The sequence below is a fragment of the Diabrotica virgifera genome, chromosome 7 (assembly GCF_917563875.1).
Source record: "Diabrotica virgifera virgifera chromosome 7, PGI_DIABVI_V3a".
Lineage (NCBI taxonomy): Eukaryota > Metazoa > Arthropoda > Insecta > Coleoptera > Chrysomelidae > Diabrotica > Diabrotica virgifera.
The window spans coordinates 171,947,593-171,967,632 of record NC_065449.1 but is presented as its reverse complement, the minus strand read 5'-3'; the positions used below and the strand labels follow the sequence as shown (position 1 = coordinate 171,967,632).

Below are 20,040 nucleotides of genomic sequence, written 5' to 3'. Positions count from 1 at the left end.
TTCTTCACTCCTTCTTTTCCCAGATTGCGTTCTCCTTGATTCTCTCACTCGTACTCTTTTGATGTTACGAAAAGGTCCCTCTCGTCCAAACTGCTTCAAAAACAAAAAAACCAGGACTCGTTCGAATTCTCCACTCAGTTTTCCCTTGCTCGAGATCTTGTGCAAATACCTAGATACCAATCAGCTAGTCGTTCTAGACAGAACAAAGGAATCTTTCTCGGACACAGGAAAATTTTACTTCTCAAACTGGTCAACAATTTTGTTTCAACTTGACTCTGCTCGCAAAGGCCGATTTCACCACTTTACACTGGCTTCTCACTTTTCAAAAACTGGACTGCTCTCTTCCGATATTCATCACGCCGTGTTTTTCTTTTCTCTCCGAAATTCCGACTCCACATTCTCATCCCTTCCATCGATCTTTCTCTACCAATCAAAAACAACCTCTCTACCCAAAACATCCTTACTCTCCTTTACTAAGAAAACCAACTTAATTTGTATCCAACTTTCCATTTTGTTAAAATTCTAAGGACATCAAATTATTATCGTTTTTTTCAATAACCTAAACAAAATGCCTTACATTCTAAACTCAATAAAATTTGTTGGTCGTTTAAACCTTCTACGAATTATTAACAAAAATCCTATTGATGTTCATAAAACGAAATAACATGCACTTTCCAATATTTTCGAACCATTGTCTGTAAATCCTTTCAAAAAACCCATTAACGAAAACCACATTAACGATTTCACCTTCCCCGAGAAAGCACTGTTTATTAACTAAATTAGACTCTATACAATTTTTGGTCATATACAGGGTGAAGAAAATCTGCGATCTCGTGGTCCCTGATATAAATTTATTTTCTGAATTTTTCCAAAAAAAACAATTCTACAGTATATAAACTACAAAATTTCAAAAGTTTGACATTAAGATTTTTGACTATATCAATTAATTTTTTTATCTTTTTTTAATACATTTTTATTCTATCACTCTTCAACTTTCATTTGGCATATTGAGAATTTCGTTTATTTATTATTTTCTGTCTTATGTTATTGCAAATCAAAGGTCTCTGGGATAAACAAATAGAATAACTTTTAAACTGATTAATGGATCGGTCACAAATTTTGAGGGTTTGTTGAGTACCAAAATAGCCAACTTTGCGTGAAACCCTAAAATTCTATGTTAAATTTAGTAAAAGTTATTAACAGATATCGTTTTTCATTTATTTTGCAATTTGCGAAGCAACATATTGACTTTTAACATTCAAACATCGGTATTTTGAAGCTTTTTTAATGTTCTAAAAAATTTAACTTTTTAATTTTATGTCAACTATTTAGCTATTTAATGGGGTGCAAAAATTCGAAAAAATCGCGTTTTTTGCACTAAATTGGTAATAATTGAAAAACGGACGCGAACTCTAGGCAGTAGGTTTTCTTCCTATAGGTCTACATTAACTAAAAAAGGAGTCAGCTACCTGGATATTTGAGTGTCGTGAGACAATCCTTATTTCTCTGGACTACGTACCTACTTTACCTTCCAATCTACTACCTTACAATCCTTTCTCTGTCGTTCTTTTCAGTCCCCAGTATTATATCTTAAAATATATACTAATACTAGTAAACTACTACTAATTTGTGTTTGTATTTGACTTTGTTATATTTTTGTTTAGTGGAAATCGACGGCCTAACAAAATCGCTTTCCAGTCATGGAAACGATTCTGAAATCCGAAATGTCACCGTCACCTACACACTTTGGGTTGGTTCAAACATTACAGAAAACGCAACAATAAGCGTAACTGCACCTAGAAATACTTCGTTCTACAATATAATGCAACTTGCCATGGAGATGGACCCTCATTTTGCATTCGAAGCATCGGAATGGCCTAACGGACATTACGTCCACACTCTTGCTGGTTATAAAGAAGAGCCCATGGGCTATCATTATTGGCTGTTATACAGACTACCAGAGCTTCCTGACCCCTTAACACCCCCAGCTAATCAACTGGTTGCACCTGTCGGTGAGTAATATATAAGAATAAAAAAGAAATATACAGATGTTCCAATAGATCTTTGCAAATGCATGAAGGTTTTTAGAATAGGTCTCTTTTTTAATCACAGAAAATATTATCTCAAATTTAAGCCACTTATCCATATAAACAACAATAAGGTAAAAAAGGATAGGCGATATGGCATGTCTTTGATATTTATATTATTATTTACTAAGAAATTTGACGTGTATAATTTTCAGTGACATTGGCGCGTTTGTTGTGTTTAAAAATGGTTTTTGATTATTCAAACTTATTATTATGGTTCATATTAAGGGGATGGGTACGTAGTTTCGGGTCCAATGCTGTTTAAATGGGATTCATTTTTTCGAATCCTGAGAAAACTAATAAGTATTTTCGAAAAATTTAAACTCAGAATGAAAGATTGCGTTCTTACCGAGGGTCGAAAGTCACTGAAAATATCTGTAATGTTTATTTTAATAAGTTACAGGGTGAAAAACTAAGAGAAAATGTAGTGTGATTTTTAATTTTAAATATCTCATTCAAAAGAAATTTTCTATTTGTTCAAAGGGACTTTCGGCCCTCAATAATAATTTGTTCTTTCATTCTGCGTTTAAATTTTTCAAAAATATTCATTAGTTTTTTAAGGATTCGAAACAAATGGACACCATGTCCTTGGTGATATTTTCCAAATCGAACATTTGCTATCTTTGTCATACAACGCACTGAGTCGAATAGAATATGGTGACAAGACAGTGACAATTTTAAATATTTGTCATGGCATCGGAAGTATTTTGAGTTGTTGATTAAAATAGTATTGATAGTGTATTTGATAAATAATTGATTTAAGACGTGAACTTAATAAAAAGTTATTATTGTTTATTATTTATGGAAGATCCAAGCAGAGAATACAGCAGGCTATATTCTGTGATCCAAGTATTTTGTTGTTAAAGATGTTCAAAATTGTAAGCGTTCGGTGGTAACAATATATTATTAAAAAATGATTTTATCACTTTTCCTCTTTTCTCGATTGAGTGTTAGTTTGTGTTGAACAGTAAATAAATTATAACAATCACTGAATAGGTACATAGTTAGTGAAAAAATTATTATCATATTAATTAACTGAATTAATGATAACATTTTACAAGTAACAGTTATCCAAGAACATTCAAAAGCCATCTCTTTAAAGTTAATGATGACATTATTTGTCAAGTAATGTTTAATCTACATCAGTGAGAATTTTACTACACGTAATTTGCCGTGTAAAGACAGAAAAGGTAGGGATAGCCGAAAAATATTTGCGTCCATGCCCTTAAATAAACTTTAAGTCTTTGTTTTTACATTTCATTGTAAGTTTTATTTTCAAAAATAAATAATTATTGTTGGAACGACTAACAGTTGCTCTCCTATTTGATTACTTCCGGTAATTATTTATGTTTAAGCTAATGAGACAAGTAATATTTTTTAACCTACAAATTGTCATTATACCACATGAGTCTAGCTATAGTTTTGTCGAACGGAAACTTATTTGTAAATCAATAGTGAAAAAAGATCAAAAACTTTATAAAATAAAATAACTCTACTCACCGGAGGGACCGCAGACATTCGAATACAATTAGCGTCTCTTTGCAAAGAAAATGACGTCGACTTTGCAAAGTAACAAGACACTTACTCAACACACACACTACACATTACACCTGAGATAGTGATAAGTTATACAATTACGTGGCTAAAGGTTCTAGTTCTAAACCAAGGCCAGAATCAGAGAAAAAAATAACTTTATAAAATACGTCCACCGGGATAATAGCCACTTCCTAATAATAACATTGACAGTACATGCCTACGTACGTTTCACTTGATGTTTTGACTTAACTTGTTTGCAAATCAATCATTACGCTTCTTAGTCTAAGACCTAGTGAACCCTCCGACTAACGGTCGTCCTGTATGGCTAGAAATTTTTCTAGTGATAATTCATAGCACACCAAGGCTAAAAACCATGACCTGGCAGGCATTAGCGGTGCACGTGTATCTACCAGGTGAATCGAAATGTGCAAATTTTAGGGGGTAAAATAAACTTTCTTCTGTAAGGTTTAAATTTAATTATGTGTTTGAGTAAGTCATTTAGAAGAAATGTGTACAATGACAGGCGATTAAGAGCATAAGACCTTGCCAGGCGAGGGGAAAGATTAGGGGTTTTTCCTAAAATTATTCTTTTTGCATCGAACAAATTCTTTTTAGGTTTCTCGAATCATTCCAAACAGAAAAGGTCTTTAGTGATTTTTCTCTTAAGTTAATAGTTTTTTTTTAATAAGCGATTGAAAATTTTGAAAATTGCGAAATCGGCAATTTTTAACCCTACATCGGACATTTATCTAAAAATTTCAATGTTGCCAAGGTACGTAGATATTCTTTAGACATTGATTGATGAAATCCCGAAGAGTTTTTTGCAATCAAATATCGAAAACCCCTTTTTTTTTTAATTGCTAATCAAGCGGGCGCGACACTGTAGGACTGTAGTATAAGTGAGGACGTTTGAGTTTGCATAAATTCATTATCTCCAGAATGGGCAAATTTCAAGAGAAATCCTCAGACAGGTCAATTTTTATTTTTGAATTAGGACTTTTTGGCATATATATAATATTAGTGACGTCATCCATCTAGGCGTGATGACGTAATCGACGATTCTTTTAAATAAGAGTAGGGGTTGTGTGATAGCTCATTTTAAAGGTTATTTAATTCTCTATTCACTAATATAAACATTAAGATAATTATTTATACAGGGTGTACAAAAAAAAGTTAATTTAATAAAAAAAAAAATTTGTACACCCTGTATAAATAATTATATTAATGTTTATATTAGTGAATAGAGAATTAAATAACCTTTCAAATGAGCTATCACACAACCCCTACTCTTATTTAAAAAAATCATCGATTACGTCATCACGCTCAGATGGATGACGTCACTAGTATTATATATATTCCAAAAGTCCTAATTTAAAAATAAAAATCGAACTGTCTGAGGATTTCTCTTGAAATTTGCCCATTCTCGAGATAATGAATTTATGCAAACTCAAATTATACTACAGTGTCGCGCCCGCTTGATTAGCAATTAAAAAACAAAGACGTTTCCGATATTGTATTGCAAAAACTCTTTGAGATTTCATCGATCAATGTTTAAAAAATATCTACCTACCTTGGCAACTTTGAAATTTTTAGATAAATGTCCGATTTAGGGTTAAAAATTGCCGATTTCGCAATTTTCAAAATTTTCAATCGCTTATTTAACAAAAACTATTAACTTAAGAGAAAAATTACTAAAGACCTTTTCTGTTTGGAATGATTCAAAAAACCTAAAAAAAATTGTTCGATGCAAAAAGAATAATTTTATGAAAAACCCCTAATCTTTCCCCTCGCCTGGCAAGGTCTTATGCTCTTCAGAATCGCCTGTCATTGTACACATTTCTTCTAAATGACTTACTCAAACACATACTTAAATTTAAACCTTACAGGAGAAAGTTTATTTTACCCCCTAAATTTGCACTTTTCGATTCACCTGGTAGATACACGTGCACCGCTGATGCCTGCCAGGTCATGGTTTTTAGCCTTGGTGTGCTATGAATTATCACTAGAAAAATTTCTAGCCTTACAGGACGACCGTTAGTCGGAGGGTTCACTAGCTCTTAGACTATCTGCAAAGATCCGTTGGAACAGCTGTATAATAGTAGATTCTCAGTAGGGATAAACTAATCCAAATCAGTAGAGTTTGTTGTCTTTTTTTTATTTTTATTGTTTGTTTGTTTGTTATCTGTCGTTCTTCTCATAAAATCCTTTAGTTTTTCCTCTCAATGGTATGTGTTCGGAATTCTTCTTCTTCTTCTTCTTAATCTTTTCTTCCTCTTTTTCTTTTTCCTGCTTCTCCTCTTTATGAGTCCTTCTGCTTGTTCATTGGCGGATTGATACCCGTATGGAAGGTTATCACTCCATCCTTTCGGCGGTCGTCCGATATTTCTTCTGATGATTAGTGATTTATACCTTGCTATTTTGACCATACGGGTCTCCCCAATATTCTTATGTGGTTATTCCATTCATTTTTTCTATTAAGTGTCCATATATTTATACATTGTACGATACATGTGCTTCTGTCTTCACTTATCTTTCAATCTCTCAGCATACTTGCTGTAATTCTTCTCAGTACTCTCATTTCTCCCATTTCCAGTAGTCCTTGTGTTGAATCTGTTTTGGGTCTTGTTTCTGATGCATATATCATTATTGCTGTTACACTGGCTTTATAAATTCTTGACTCCATCTCAGTGTCAATATGTCGCTTTCGCCAGAATATAGTGTTATTAAGGAACCTTGTGAGTCACTCACTTTTTTGTCCAGGTCTCCATAACTGCAGAGTGTAATTCCAAGGTATTTTATTTCTATTACTTGTTCAATACTGATGCTATCAATTTCTCTTTTACATCTGATTGGCTCTTCGCTGATAACTATTGTTTAGTTTTCTGAGATGAGATTGTTATATTAAGTTCGTTTGCTCTTATGCTTACTAGTCTTTGCACACTATCTTTATCTTGAGCTATCAATATTGCGTAATCTGCGTAACAGAGCATTCTTACTTCTTTGTTTTTCATTCTGTATTGTCTTCCTTTGTTGACACTTGTCATTATTAAATTGGAGCGCATAGAGTTCAATAAGTTTTCCTGTCTTATTCCGCTGGCTATATGTATAGGTATGTGTGTTGAAACCTTGAAAACCGTCATTTTTTTTTGTTATTGTCACATCGAGACAATATAACGTTTAAAGTAGGTAGAGGGTCAGATGAGGTGGTATAATAATTTTATTGTATAGGTAAGGAAAGCCAATACGATCCGAATAAATTGGGAGCTCTTACCTCATCTTTACTTTCGGTGTCTATACTACTCTAGCAAAATTGGAAATATAAAACATAAACTAAAAAATGAAGTGATACGTTTAAAGTTAACTGGAGTTATGGCGAGGTAAAACTATTATGGAAACAATGCTTTCCTGGTTTGTTGTTTATTTTAAACTAAATAGTAATGTTTGGTAGTTAAAATGCATACGTGTGTATTTATACTTGATTCTTTTACAGGCGTGGACGATCTCCTGATTGAAGAAGGTGACCACTATCTCTTCTGGTACAAGAAACTCTAAAATCACAGTGAAATTTATATTTTTTAGTTTTATAAACTCTTAAACCTTTCGTTGACTTGTTAAATGTGTGCCATGATCATATCCTCTTGAGTTTATTTCGATGCTTTGTGATCGTGCGATATGGTCGTAAAATTTTTGAAAGCTTTCTCAGCTTTTGGCTTGACGTGGAGATAAAAAGAGTGGTGCTACTCTAGTATGCGGTCTATTCCGAGGATGTGGTCTACCTGTGTTCTATTATAATGTGCGATGTACCGATCATAACCTAATATTTCCTGAAGGCTTTGCCCAAAATAATGAAATGTAAGAAAATCTTGTAAAAGAAAATATGTGTTCATAAGTAAGAAACATTTAATAATAACAGTTAATGAACCACTACAACAACAGCGGCAACAGCAGGCACAACAGCAAGTACAACAATAAATACGAAGATGCACCTTAGAGCCCCTTCAGACTGCTGACTTTTTATCGGCCGATAGTTTAGTCGGGTTGGGCTGTTAGTGCGCATACCGAGCCAACTAAACAGTCGGGTTGGTGAAGGGGGCGCAGACTAGCCAACTGTCGACCAACTATTCTCGAACGATTTAGTACTAAAGTTCGTATTTGATCATTCAAGTGAGTAGTCGCATAATGCAAAAATTGTCCAGAAATGTTATTATCGCTCTCATACAATGGATGAGGAAAACCAAGAAGAGATTCCGAGAGTATTTAGTGCATCCCATTCACAATGGAAGAAATTAGAAGACGATAAAAACTAACAGATGTGTTCCAGAAGATTGCCATGTTAAAATGGAACATGGTTGGACACATAGGCAGAATGAAAGACAACCGTTGGATGAAGCGAATTCTTGCATGGCGACCAAGGGCAAGCAAGAGAAGTAGAGCCAGGCCTCAAACAAGATAACCTGATGACATCAAGTGAATTGCTGGCCACACATGGATACAAAAAACAACAAACAGAAATGAATGGATACACCTAAGGAAGGCTTACTTCCGGCGATAGATGGAATAGCTGTTGATGATGATGAATCCTGAGTGATAAATTATTTAGTGGAAAATTCTTCACAATGTATTCTAAATTACTTTGATTACCCAAAAAATTTGTCGCCTTTTATCGGATGATCATAGCCGGCTTCAATGTACTTCTTGTTGTAGTTCTTTCTCCTATCGGAGGTTGGCTATCATCACAGCTATCCGTACCTTATTGGCGGCTGCTCTGAAAAGATCTACTGAGCTGCAACCCTACCACTCTCTTAGGTTTCTCAGTAAATAATGATTCTAGGTTAAAAAATTCATGCAAGCTCCCTAACCAAGAAGATTATGGTTTTATTTATTTAATAGTATAGTAAAGAAATAAATTTATTGTATTTTCCTGAAAATGTTTATTACTACTTAGTACTAAACATTTTGCCTAAAAACGGTTTTCTGCCTTTCGTTTTTTTTTTTGTGCAAATCCTTCTGAGAAAAGGTTATGGTGTTCTTTAGCTGCACACGTAGACCACAATCTATAGCAGAAACTTGGCTGTAGACCGCATACTAGAGTGGCACCTAAAGAGTATTAACGTTTCTAAACGCATTATTTCTTTGTAGATGTTTATATTAAGTCTATATCTAAAGAATCTGTTAAACGTACATATTATGTGAACTATTTGGTCTAAGTATTTTGATTTAGAAAAGGTGAATATTAATAATTGGTCAGAGCTGTGGTATTAATCATAGCTTTTTGGAACAAGCATTAAATAATTAAAATTATAAAAAGCAAAATTTAATTTAGCTGCATTAGATGACCTGAAAACTTAAATCATTGGTAAATTTTTTACATGTCATATTTATTGCAACCTTAAATCGGGATACGGACGTTTCGCCCCCGCCGTTTCGCCCCCGACCGTTTCGCCCCCGCCGTTTCGTCCCCAGCCATTTCACCCCCGAACCGTTTCGCCCCCGGGATTTTACCTAACATTTTTAACTAGTTGCATTGAGTTATAAATACAATGTTAGTAATACATTTACTTATTGATCATTTTTTTGTTTGTTTTTCTTAGAAGTACAAGTATGTACAAAAAGTATGTGTAGAAGATGTATTAATCCTGTCTACCTACTATAAATATGTGTAACAAAGCACTTCTAAGAAAAACAAACAAAAAATTATCAATAGGTAAATGTATTACTAACATTGTATTTACAATTCAATGCAACTAGTTAAAAATGCTAGGTAAAATCCCGGGGGCGAAACGGCTGGGGACGAAACGGCGGGGGCAAAACGGTCGGGGGCGAAACGGCGGGGGCGAAACGTCCGTAAATCCTTAAATCATTAAGTACATAATAATATACGTCAGTTTAACCGTTTCGAATTTTGTTCTGGATGTTTAAATAATTTGGATAAGGCTCAATATATTTGGGCATTATCAACTCGAGCCCTATAAGGTCATAAAGGTATTGCATATTATGGTTATAATAGACTGTTTTTTTAAATCTGGGCTACTTATTCTGTAAAAACCAAAACTGTAGTGATCAACCTATTATTTTTATTCATTTTGTCTAAAATAATAACATCTCAAAGCATGTAATTTTATGATGTACTCTACAGATCACAAAATTAATGAAAATATGCCGAATATGTAAAAACTTATCCCATTAGATTAATTTTAAATTTAATTATGCCACATCGCGAAACTAGAGATAAGAATTAATTCTCGCGATCACTTCTGCAAGAATGCTGAGGATTATTACCGATAACATGTTGCATTGATGACATAGATCCGTGCTTTTTATTAAGAAAAAGTAGAATAATTTAAAGCTGCAACAAGTTTATTTAAATTCATAAATTATGGATAATAATAAAACAAAAATACCAAGTTTTTTGTAAAAGGTATATCTTAAAATACCCTAAATAAGGATCACAATACAAAACGTTTTCGGATTAAGGAATCCATCATCAGTGTTTAAAAGCCCTAAAATTAAGTATAACCTAATTAATTTAGAGAAAAGTTAAAAATTGACAGAGGTTTTAAAAACAATAGGCCATGCTTACAAAAATTGCATGCCTGAGCCACCAAAATGTGTTGGGTAAAAAACCTTTAAATGTAAATAATATGGTTGTTTTACATATTTATATAAAGATCATCTGATGTTAAAGATATGCCTGGATGTTACCCAGGGCAACACAGGACTCTTCCCACGTGGTTGGAATTTTTTTGGAGAAAATCTCACATATTGAATTTTAATGGCCAACTGACAACTGAATTCAAAAGCAACCCAAAATGACATTAATAACTATCAATGTAACCTAGTTGTATTATTACTTCAGCCACAATCTTTAAAGATTATTTTGAATGTTTAAGATAAAAACAGTATCCAATTTACATATATATTAGAATTAAAGATATTCGAAAAAAGATGGAAATTTTTTTTTGTTCTTAGAAATAATCCATTAATTAAGTATTCAAATAGGAAAATAAAAATAAAAGGTTTACGTTACCAGAAGTAATGCAGTCAACAATACCAATAGGTGTTGTATTAGTGGTGTGAAATTATCAATACAATTAGACAAATAATGGGAAAGGCCTTAAACGTGTAGACGTCTAGGAACACAAAATAGTATGTAGTGTGTACATATGTGTACGTATGTGTACATATGTATTAAAGCATAATTGTTTGATGACTGATAACTTGCTTAGAATTCGACCCAACATAAATTGGATAATGATGGAAAAAGTGATATGATAATTATCGAAATACTGTTTTGTTTTTTATCTTACTGAAAATGAGACTAGAGTAACTTGATGAAACTAAGTCCTCCAGAGACCTGACATCAAATTGGTTGTAAATGAAGTGATCGTAAAATATGGGGGGGAGTTGGAAGGTATGAAAAGTCTGACAGTGCATGTTGTGATATTGGACCATGGAAGATGTGTAGTGTGTTGTTATGATAGGAGAGTTATCTAATCGATAAGCTATGAGATAAGACTAATAAAAAGAGATTGGCTGGAATAATAAAACATTTTAAAGTTGTTTACCACAGGTCGTATTAAGAACGTATTCAGCAACATTGAAAGATGATAAATTAAATAAATTGAAAAATAATAATTTCATGGATAATATACAGGATAATATCATAATAATATCAGGATAATAATAATTTCATGGATAATATCATAATAAAGTGATACAGGATAGAAGATGAAGATATTTAAATCGTCGGTTACACCTAAAACACCTAAAATGCCATTATACAGACAAGGACGATGACAATAATTAACTACCTACTTCGACAATCCGAATCTGTTTCAGAAAAATAACAAAGTAAATTTGTCTACTTTGAGTAATTGGATATACCGGTATGCGAGGGAACGAAATAGTGGGTCTATTTGCCGGGAAAGGGGCAAACGAAACATCCATGGGCTCGGAACCTTTCGTTTTCAAAGCAAGAAGCACAACCAAAGGAACAATATCGGACTGAGTGAAACGAATGGAACATAACTTCTGATGTGAACCAACATGTCTCAAACGTTTGAATGCTTTTATAATACGTGAGGTCACCTTCATAACGATGAGAAAATTCTTCTGCAACAGAGCATCCCAATATAAGCATTCCTCTACGATTAGGAATGCTAAGAAGCTACGTATTTAATACGGCTATTATACGGTGTATAGGCGGCCTGGACTCTCAAACAGAACAACATAAAAATATTGAAAGTTTAGAGATGTGGCGCTACTGTCGAATGGTGAAGATAAGTTGGGTTGAAATAGTCACAAACCTTGAAGTATTACGAAGGATAGGAAAATAATCATAAATTTTGTTAACGATAAAACGAAGAAAACTGGAATATCTGGGTCACCTGATGAGAGGACATAAATATGCATTAATTCAAAATATAATAAAAAGAAAAATAGAAGGAAAACGGAATCAAGGCCGTAGAATAATGTCATGGTTGCGGAATTTGAGAGAGTGGTTTGGCTGCACCACTAATGAACTTTTTTGGTCAGCTGCAAATAAGGTCTGGATAGCCTTGATGATTTCCAATCTCCGATAGGAGTGCCACAAGAAGAAGAAGATAATATATGAACCTTCGAAAAAGAGGTCCAAAGACCTACTATATAATATGAACAAAAATAATCTGTTGATTGTCATAGGTTTCCTAACGGGACACTGAATACACATAATCAGAATCTGACTGATAAAAAGTGCGAATTTTAGATTCTGTCAGGCTGATGACGAGATGACGGAACACGTTCTGTGAAGATGTTCTCCTGAAATGACCAGGATTAGATGGGATAAGGTTCGAGTAGGAAGGGTAGTTCCAGAAAACGTGTTGTACGACAAAGTTGTGTTTTATCACCCACCCTTTTTAACCTGTACTCTGAAGAAATCTTTAGGGAGGCTTTGGATGACATACAAGAGGGAGTAAGGCTAGGCGGAGAAGTAATTAACAATATTAGATACGCTGACGATACAGCCATTCTTGCTGAAAATTTACACGATCTTCAGACACTACTAAATCTAGTCAGTGAATCGAATCAAGTTGTCGGAGAAGCCTTAAAATCAACATTTCAAAAACAAAGTGGATGGTAGTTGGAAAGATTAATATAGATCAGAATCAGCTTTCTCTTGATGGAGAGGAGTTAGAAAGGGTGAATCATTTCAAGTACCTTGGCAGCTGGTTAGATGTAAATTGTGACTTTGATGAAGAGATAATAACTAGGATCATAATATCCTGGAAGGCTTTTATGACCTGGAAATCAGTTTTATGTAACAGAAACCTGTCGATGAATATTCGAAAGAAGGTTCTGAGGTGTTTTGTGTGGTCTACCTTATTGTATGGTTGTGAGACATGGACGTTAAAAACCACAATGCTAAACAAAATAGAAGCATTCGAATTGTGGTGCTATCGACGAATCCTAAAGATATCGTGGGTTTCGCACACTTCCAATGAAGATGTTCTTCAAATGATGAATTCAGAACGTCTGCTCATAAGCATCATAAAGAGGAGAAAAACAGAATACTTCGGCCATACAGTTCGAGGACCTAAATACCATCTGCTTCGCCTTATAATACAAGGAAAATTGGAGGGAAAGAGATGGATTGGTCGAAAGAAACTTTCATGGCTGCGTAATATTAGACAATGGTGTGGCTGCACAGTAGAAGAATTATTTCGCACCGCAGCCGATAGAGAGAGGTTTCAGGAAATTGTAAACATGATGACGGCCAACGTCTGAATACAGACACGGCACCTAAAGAAGAAGAAGGAAGGGTAGTTACGTGCCCACTCATATAGAATATAACCTAACCTAATTATCTACTTGATATATTTGGACAATCTACTAAAACGACGATATAAACTTATCAACATAAAAATGAAATATATGCTAACGACAAACATAGCAACTGGCACAATTAAGCAAAGTCGTAATTTCATATGCAAGGTAGGTATATAAATACAGAAACGATACTAAGTAAAGGATCTAAAAACAAGAATGTAGAGCAACTAGTTGTGCTCATAGGCAGGCAAATATCATCTTCTTTTTCAAAAGATGTACAGTTTTATATATCTTCTTTTTGGTCTTCTACTCTGGATTTTACCACCTAATTGTCTTATCAGCAGTCTGGCATCATCCATGTTCACTACATGACCAGCCCTTCGAAGTTTGTGTAGTTTAGCGTATTTAGAGATAGGTAGTTCTATGACCAGTCTTATAATTGGATCTCCATAATCTCCATATCTATCTCCTATATCGGTGATGGATCCAAAAACCTTCCTTAGAATTTTTCTTTCTAAAATTATTAAACAAGCAATTGGGCTACTTAAGTCCTATATAGGTTTTCACCCGACATGACTGGAAGTAGAACTATACCGAAGTAGAACTATACTAGAAGTAGAAACCGGAAGTATATATTTGTTTTCGTCTTGCTAAGGCGCGTCGAATAATATATCGCGTGTACTATTTCGGCGACTTTAAAACAGTACTTCCGATTGCGTATAGTCTACAACTGCTCCGGTTGCAGAAAGCTTATAGTTCATCCTTGGATTATAAGCTTTCATTCGATACCTCATTTGTCATTCTAGCTGGTCTAATGACGGGGCCAAATATAATATGTTGAGATACAAAATATGTGAGCACTAAAGAAAAGCCAACCATGGTTACCAACACGATTGCTAGTGTACGAAATATCTAAGAATTAACTACAAATGGAAACATAAACCTTAAAACTAAAAATAAGTAATAAACTGATCAAATCTAAAATTTAATAGAATCTTTTATTTTATAACATAAGAATATTAATATATGTAGTTATTTAATAAAAAAAAAACAAAAAATTTGGTTACAAAGTAATCTAAAATGGGATACGTTGGTACAAAAAACTTGTAGATTAATAAGATACCCAACAAGTCCAAATATACAAGGTAACTATGTTGTACTTAGCACTTTTAAAGTAACTATTTTCATAGGGAATTTAAAATTGAAATATAGCACGCTAGATATAAAAAATACTAAAGGCTGTTAAAAAGTATCTTATTGATCTAAATATTGAAACTTTTTTTGATACAGCTGTATTGTTTATGTATATCATTGGATGTTGTCGACGTGTAAGTAAATATAGTAATTATAGCACATATTTCTACCTCAAAAAGATCATGGCAATAAACTTTAAAATATCAAAAAAAGTTTCATTCGTCGAAATGTAAAATGAGTACATCCGCGAAACACATCTACAGACCTAAAACAAAACTTTTTAAATTATTTTTTGACGCACTGGAGAAGAATACAGGTTGTCTTAAATTGATTTTAATATTTTATTCAAATGCTACCGGACAATTTTGAATTAAAATTATAAAATACCAATGGGACTTTCGGTATCCAAAATATAACCACGATTTGAACAACAGGGGCGCAAAAATGGCATGGACGTTATGAACAATGGAAAATCACCTGGGGTGGACGAAATTCTTCTAACAGAGCAGATATAGTACTTCGGGCTAAAGCGAGACAATGAGTGCCTGATCTATTTAACATTTGTCAGCATTGGTTTACCTACCAGATTCCAAAACTCTGGCGCAAATTAAAAGTGTTAGCTATTCTAATCCCACAACAAGTGGGTTTCCGGCCAGCTAAATCGGTCACAGGCCAAGTGCTGAATTTGACAGAGTTTAGAGAGAAAAGATTTGAGCAGAAAGATATAGTGGGGTGGCCTTGATAGATCTCACAGCGACATTTGATACAGTAAATCACAGAATCTTGCTAACTAAAATCTAGAATACTGCGCTTGAATATGACCTGGTAAAGATTATAAAATCACTGTTGGGTACAAGACGCTTCTGCGTTATCTTAAATAGGAATAAAATTAGATAGAGGAGTCAAAAAACTAAGCTGCTTCAAGGAAGAGTTCCAACGCCATCTTCCAATTTAAAATATTTTTTATAGCCATGTTTGCACCAGTAACTTAAAAAAGATAATGTTTTAAAATTGTAAGTGTTTAAGGGAGTAAATTTTTTGGGCAATGAGGAGTTTTAATGTTAAACTAAAGGATAATAAATTTGTGGCTTATAAGGGCCTCTTCTTACAGAGCCTCGGCGGGGTCTTTCCTTGTAAAATTAGTTTAAGAATATAGTATTTGTTTTTCCTCATAATATGACATGTAGGAAATTTTACTGCTGGGACCATTTTGAGAAATTTAAGGATAACTCAGATGTCCTAGAGCCAACTCAGCGTCAACAGACAGGAACAGTGAACCATAGACAGGAAGTGAAAGGTGGCAACGATATCTCTCGGAGTTGCGAGGATGGAAAGGCTCAAAACAATGTGATTTTACTAGGCAATCGTAGTTCTCTACGACCGCCTAAGGCTACCATCCGTGGGATTATGCCTGAACGCTTCTACTACCATATTATCCTTCCTAGTGAAAGGTGACAACGATATCTCTTGTAGGGCCGAGAGTGGAAAGGTTTTAAGGAATGAGACTTTCCTCCAGAACGAACATGTGTTTTATAATCTTTTTGATGTTTAAACTCGGAATTGTCTGTTATCAATTTGCATACTTGACAGGGTACCTGGAAGAGTGTTATAGTACCTTCCTGGTAAAGCAGTCTCTATTCTGCAATCTATTGAGACTCAGTCCCGAGTTTGCGGTTCTTGTTGTCGGTTAGACGAGACCTCTGATATACATTAAAAAAATATGGCATAATAGTGATAAAATATGAGGCAGAAGAAAGCAAAGTAATAGTAAGGAACACACTGGTGAAAAGTGTTATGACGGGATGCATACTGAGCGACTGACAAAGAAACGCTAACACAAGATCACAAGATCACAAGTGACAAAGGGAAGATAAAGTGGTAGTGAGATGGATCAGAAAAGAAACAAGAAAATTATACCAAAATCTTAACTGATCTCCTGTAACAGAGGAACAGATCTGAGTATTGTTACGCAGGTAACAATTTTATTAAATTTTTAAATTAAATTAACATTGTTATTAATAATTTCAGTTTACAATATTTGGTATATTGTTGCTAAGTAATATACTATATAAATCAATTTAGGACAGTCTGTATTTAATAGATTTTTATTGACTTTGTTCAAGAAATTCTATTGAGACATTTATATTTTTATTTTTCGTCTTTTTTATGAATGTCGATAAGATATTGGATATATCAGTAGTGATTCTTTGCAGTATTTTTAACAAAACAGTTGTATTGTTTAAATTTTGTTTTAAAAATTACTTTCTAAATATAATACAAAACTGTTTAATTTTATAATTATTCTGATTTTTTTTTAATAAAAACATGTAATGTTCAAAGCATAATGTATTATCTGCGGTGTTGTAAAAGTGATTTTTAAAACAAAATCCTGAGATACATGGAAACATACAAATCTAATGTATTTTTGTGGAGTTTTTGTATTACCCAAACTAAATATTCATCCCCAAATTTAGAGTATTCTGTATCAACTTCATTTTTGTACTCAAAATATCTATATAATGTCCTTTCTTAAGGAAAACATATACAATTTCATTGCTTCATCTGAAAAATATTATCTTGGTACAATAATGAGGATTTCGGATTGTATTTATGTGTAAAACAAAAAATACTACAAATATACATTTTAGTTTATCATTAGTACAGACGAAATATTGTAAATAAAATTTACAAAGTATTAGTTTATTTATCAAGTGCTTTTGGTTATTTAATTATACAGTGCTAGTCAAAAGTCCTCTTTCCCATCGTATCTTTTGAACGGTTATACTTATAACAGTGAAATTTGGAGAGAGGAAATAAACGGACGTAGTCTTCTCAAATAGTCATTACAGGGGACGTAATAGTGACAGATGGCGTTACAGAGCTATTTTGACCCATTATTTTAAATTGAATCTTATGGCAAATGAAATCTCGTTTGAAAGTAATTAAAAATACCTATTCAATAATACTAATTTTGGAGTACCGAAAAAGTTAATGAGCTGTAAACACGTAGTGTCTCGGCTCTTGATATTTTGTCTATTATCAGTGAAACTACCAGTTTTTAATTATAGTTAAAGTGATCAAACTAACTTTAAACTACAAAGGTTTATGGATTATAAACAATTTACCAGTTTTGTTTTTTGCGGGAAACGAAAGTAATTAGTTTCGGTAGTACCGTAAATGAATTATCAATATGTCATTAGATGTTACTATACAGAATGTCCCAGCGAATAAATATTATTCTACCGCAGCTTCACAGCAAAATTTCTTCCCAGGAAAAGAAAACGCAATACTTTTTAGCGCTATTAATAATACACCACTGCAAGAGTACCTTATTTCTTTAGGTAATTTAATAAATCCTAAAAATATCTTATTCTCGTCTCGCCTATCTAATAATCGAATATGCATGTATTTAAGTAGCAAGCAAGCTGTTGAGGATTTTATGAAAAACTATGGTTCTATACAGGTAAATGGAGAAGCAGTCAGGGCCAGAAGGCTCATAACGCCTGCAGAAAGAATAGTGCTATCAAATGTTTGTCCAAGTATCCCACACGAAGTAATCATCCAAGAATTAAAACATCTCGGCCTAAACTTAGTTTCTCCAATCACTTTCCTAAAGATCAGTGCCTCTCTTCCAGAATATAGCCATATAAAAAGTTTTAGAAGGCAAGTGTTTATTAGTCCGCATAACACGACGATCCAAAATTCAATTCTTCTAAATTATGATAATACTAATTATAGAATATTCATTTCGCAGGATAGTATGATATGCTATATCTGTAAACAAATAAATCACATTGCTAGTAACTGTCCAAGCAATTAAAATTCTTCTTCTCAGCCTTCAGGACCCTTAACCCCCCCTACTGTTCAATCTTCTGACTCTCCTACCAATGCTGGTAATCAAGTAGACCAAACTTCTAATAATGATCAAAATAAAAATACCGAAATATTTCCACAAGTATCCATACCAAACACCTCTAACTCTACATCAGTGGAAATTATACAGCCTGTTTCTGAAGCAACCCAAGATTTAAAAACTAACGAAAATACGCCACTGGAATCTTCTGCTACAGCCGAAAATATAGAGATAATTTCACAGACTTCACTAGCGATCACGAAAGAATCACCCTGTCCCTCCACCAAACGAACCATAGAGGAAACATTATCTCCACCTGTTGAAAATATCGTTGATAATCAAACATTTCTTCTTCCTGCTCAGCCTCATAAAACAAAAACTCAAAAGAATAAAAAACCTAAACGCTCATTACCTATCCCCGAATCGCTTGAATCATATCTAAGTAAACAATCAACACCGTCCATTTTTAGCTATGACCAATTAATGATGCTTATTGAAAATATTCAAGGCAGCCAATCTCCTATCGAAATTGTTAAAGAATTCACATCTGACTTCCTTGGTCTCATAAATTTGCTTACCGTCTCTTATCAATATATTCCAGACAGAGCCACAAAATATCGTTTTACAAGGCTAAAAACCCTACTACTACGTTTTCTCGGTGAAGAAGCTACTACTGAGAGTGAACTTTCTTCAACTGAAACATAACATTCAACTCAATTTTACAGTGGAATGTTGATGGACTTTTCCATCGCTTACCAATGCTCGATATCATTCAATCAGAACACTGTCCCGAAATTATATGTCTACAGGAAACTAATCCTGTATCTTCTAACCCATATTGGCCAATACATTTTACATGCTTTCGTAAAGACCGAACTAACACAGCTCGCGCAAGTGAGGGAGTTGCAATTTTAGTACCACTTATTTCGACTTTCCCGCAGTCGTTGGAGTTTCACTTATCTCAACAAAATGGTAGAGTAGTCAAATTCATTTGGATTCCTTGGAAATGAAGATGCAGACTCGAGTGCGCGTAGTGCAGTGACTGGTGCGGATTCAGAAACGGTATTACAATGTGCCCCTAATGACTTGAAAGTGTTGTTAAAACAGTATGTGTTCAGTGACTGGCTCGATGAATGGCAAAATTCAAATTCAAAACTTAGACAAATTAAAGACACAGTAAAAAGAGTCAAAACAGTTTATAAAAGTTGTTATGAGCAAGCAGTTTTCAACCGCCTACGACTAGGCCATACCAGGCTTACTTACTCATATTTGTTCTCAAGATCTGAACCACCTATTTGTGAATCGTGTAACACACAAGTAACTGTCATTGAAATGCCAAAAATATACACAAGAACGTATTGATTTTAATAACGTATCAAATATGTCAGTTCTGGGTGCCAATAATAAAGAACCAAAAATTTACTTGACTTTTTAAAAACGATTGGTGTATTCAATAAAATCTAACAAGTTTTTGTAGATAATGCATGTAACCTTACCATTGTACTATACTTATATTGTACCACATTTTTGTTTAACCTATGTATTGTTCCGTCGCTAATAACC

The 20,040-nt window shown here is 33.7% G+C and overlaps 1 protein-coding gene across 2 annotated transcripts in view; it reads left to right on the top strand.

The window, feature by feature from the left end:
* The window catches only part of LOC114329416 (uncharacterized protein CG3556), an 850,435-nt gene extending 841,396 nt beyond the window's left edge, over positions 1–9,039 (top strand). For both annotated transcript variants that reach the window (XM_050655236.1, XM_050655235.1), the window contains exons 8-9: positions 1,665–2,012; positions 7,114–9,039. In XM_050655236.1, the coding sequence (XP_050511193.1) occupies positions 1,665–2,012; positions 7,114–7,175 (410 nt within the window). In that variant the 3' untranslated portion in view covers positions 7,176–9,039. The remainder of the gene's footprint in view (positions 1–1,664; positions 2,013–7,113) is intronic.
* Positions 9,040–20,040: the final 11,001 nt, after the last annotated feature.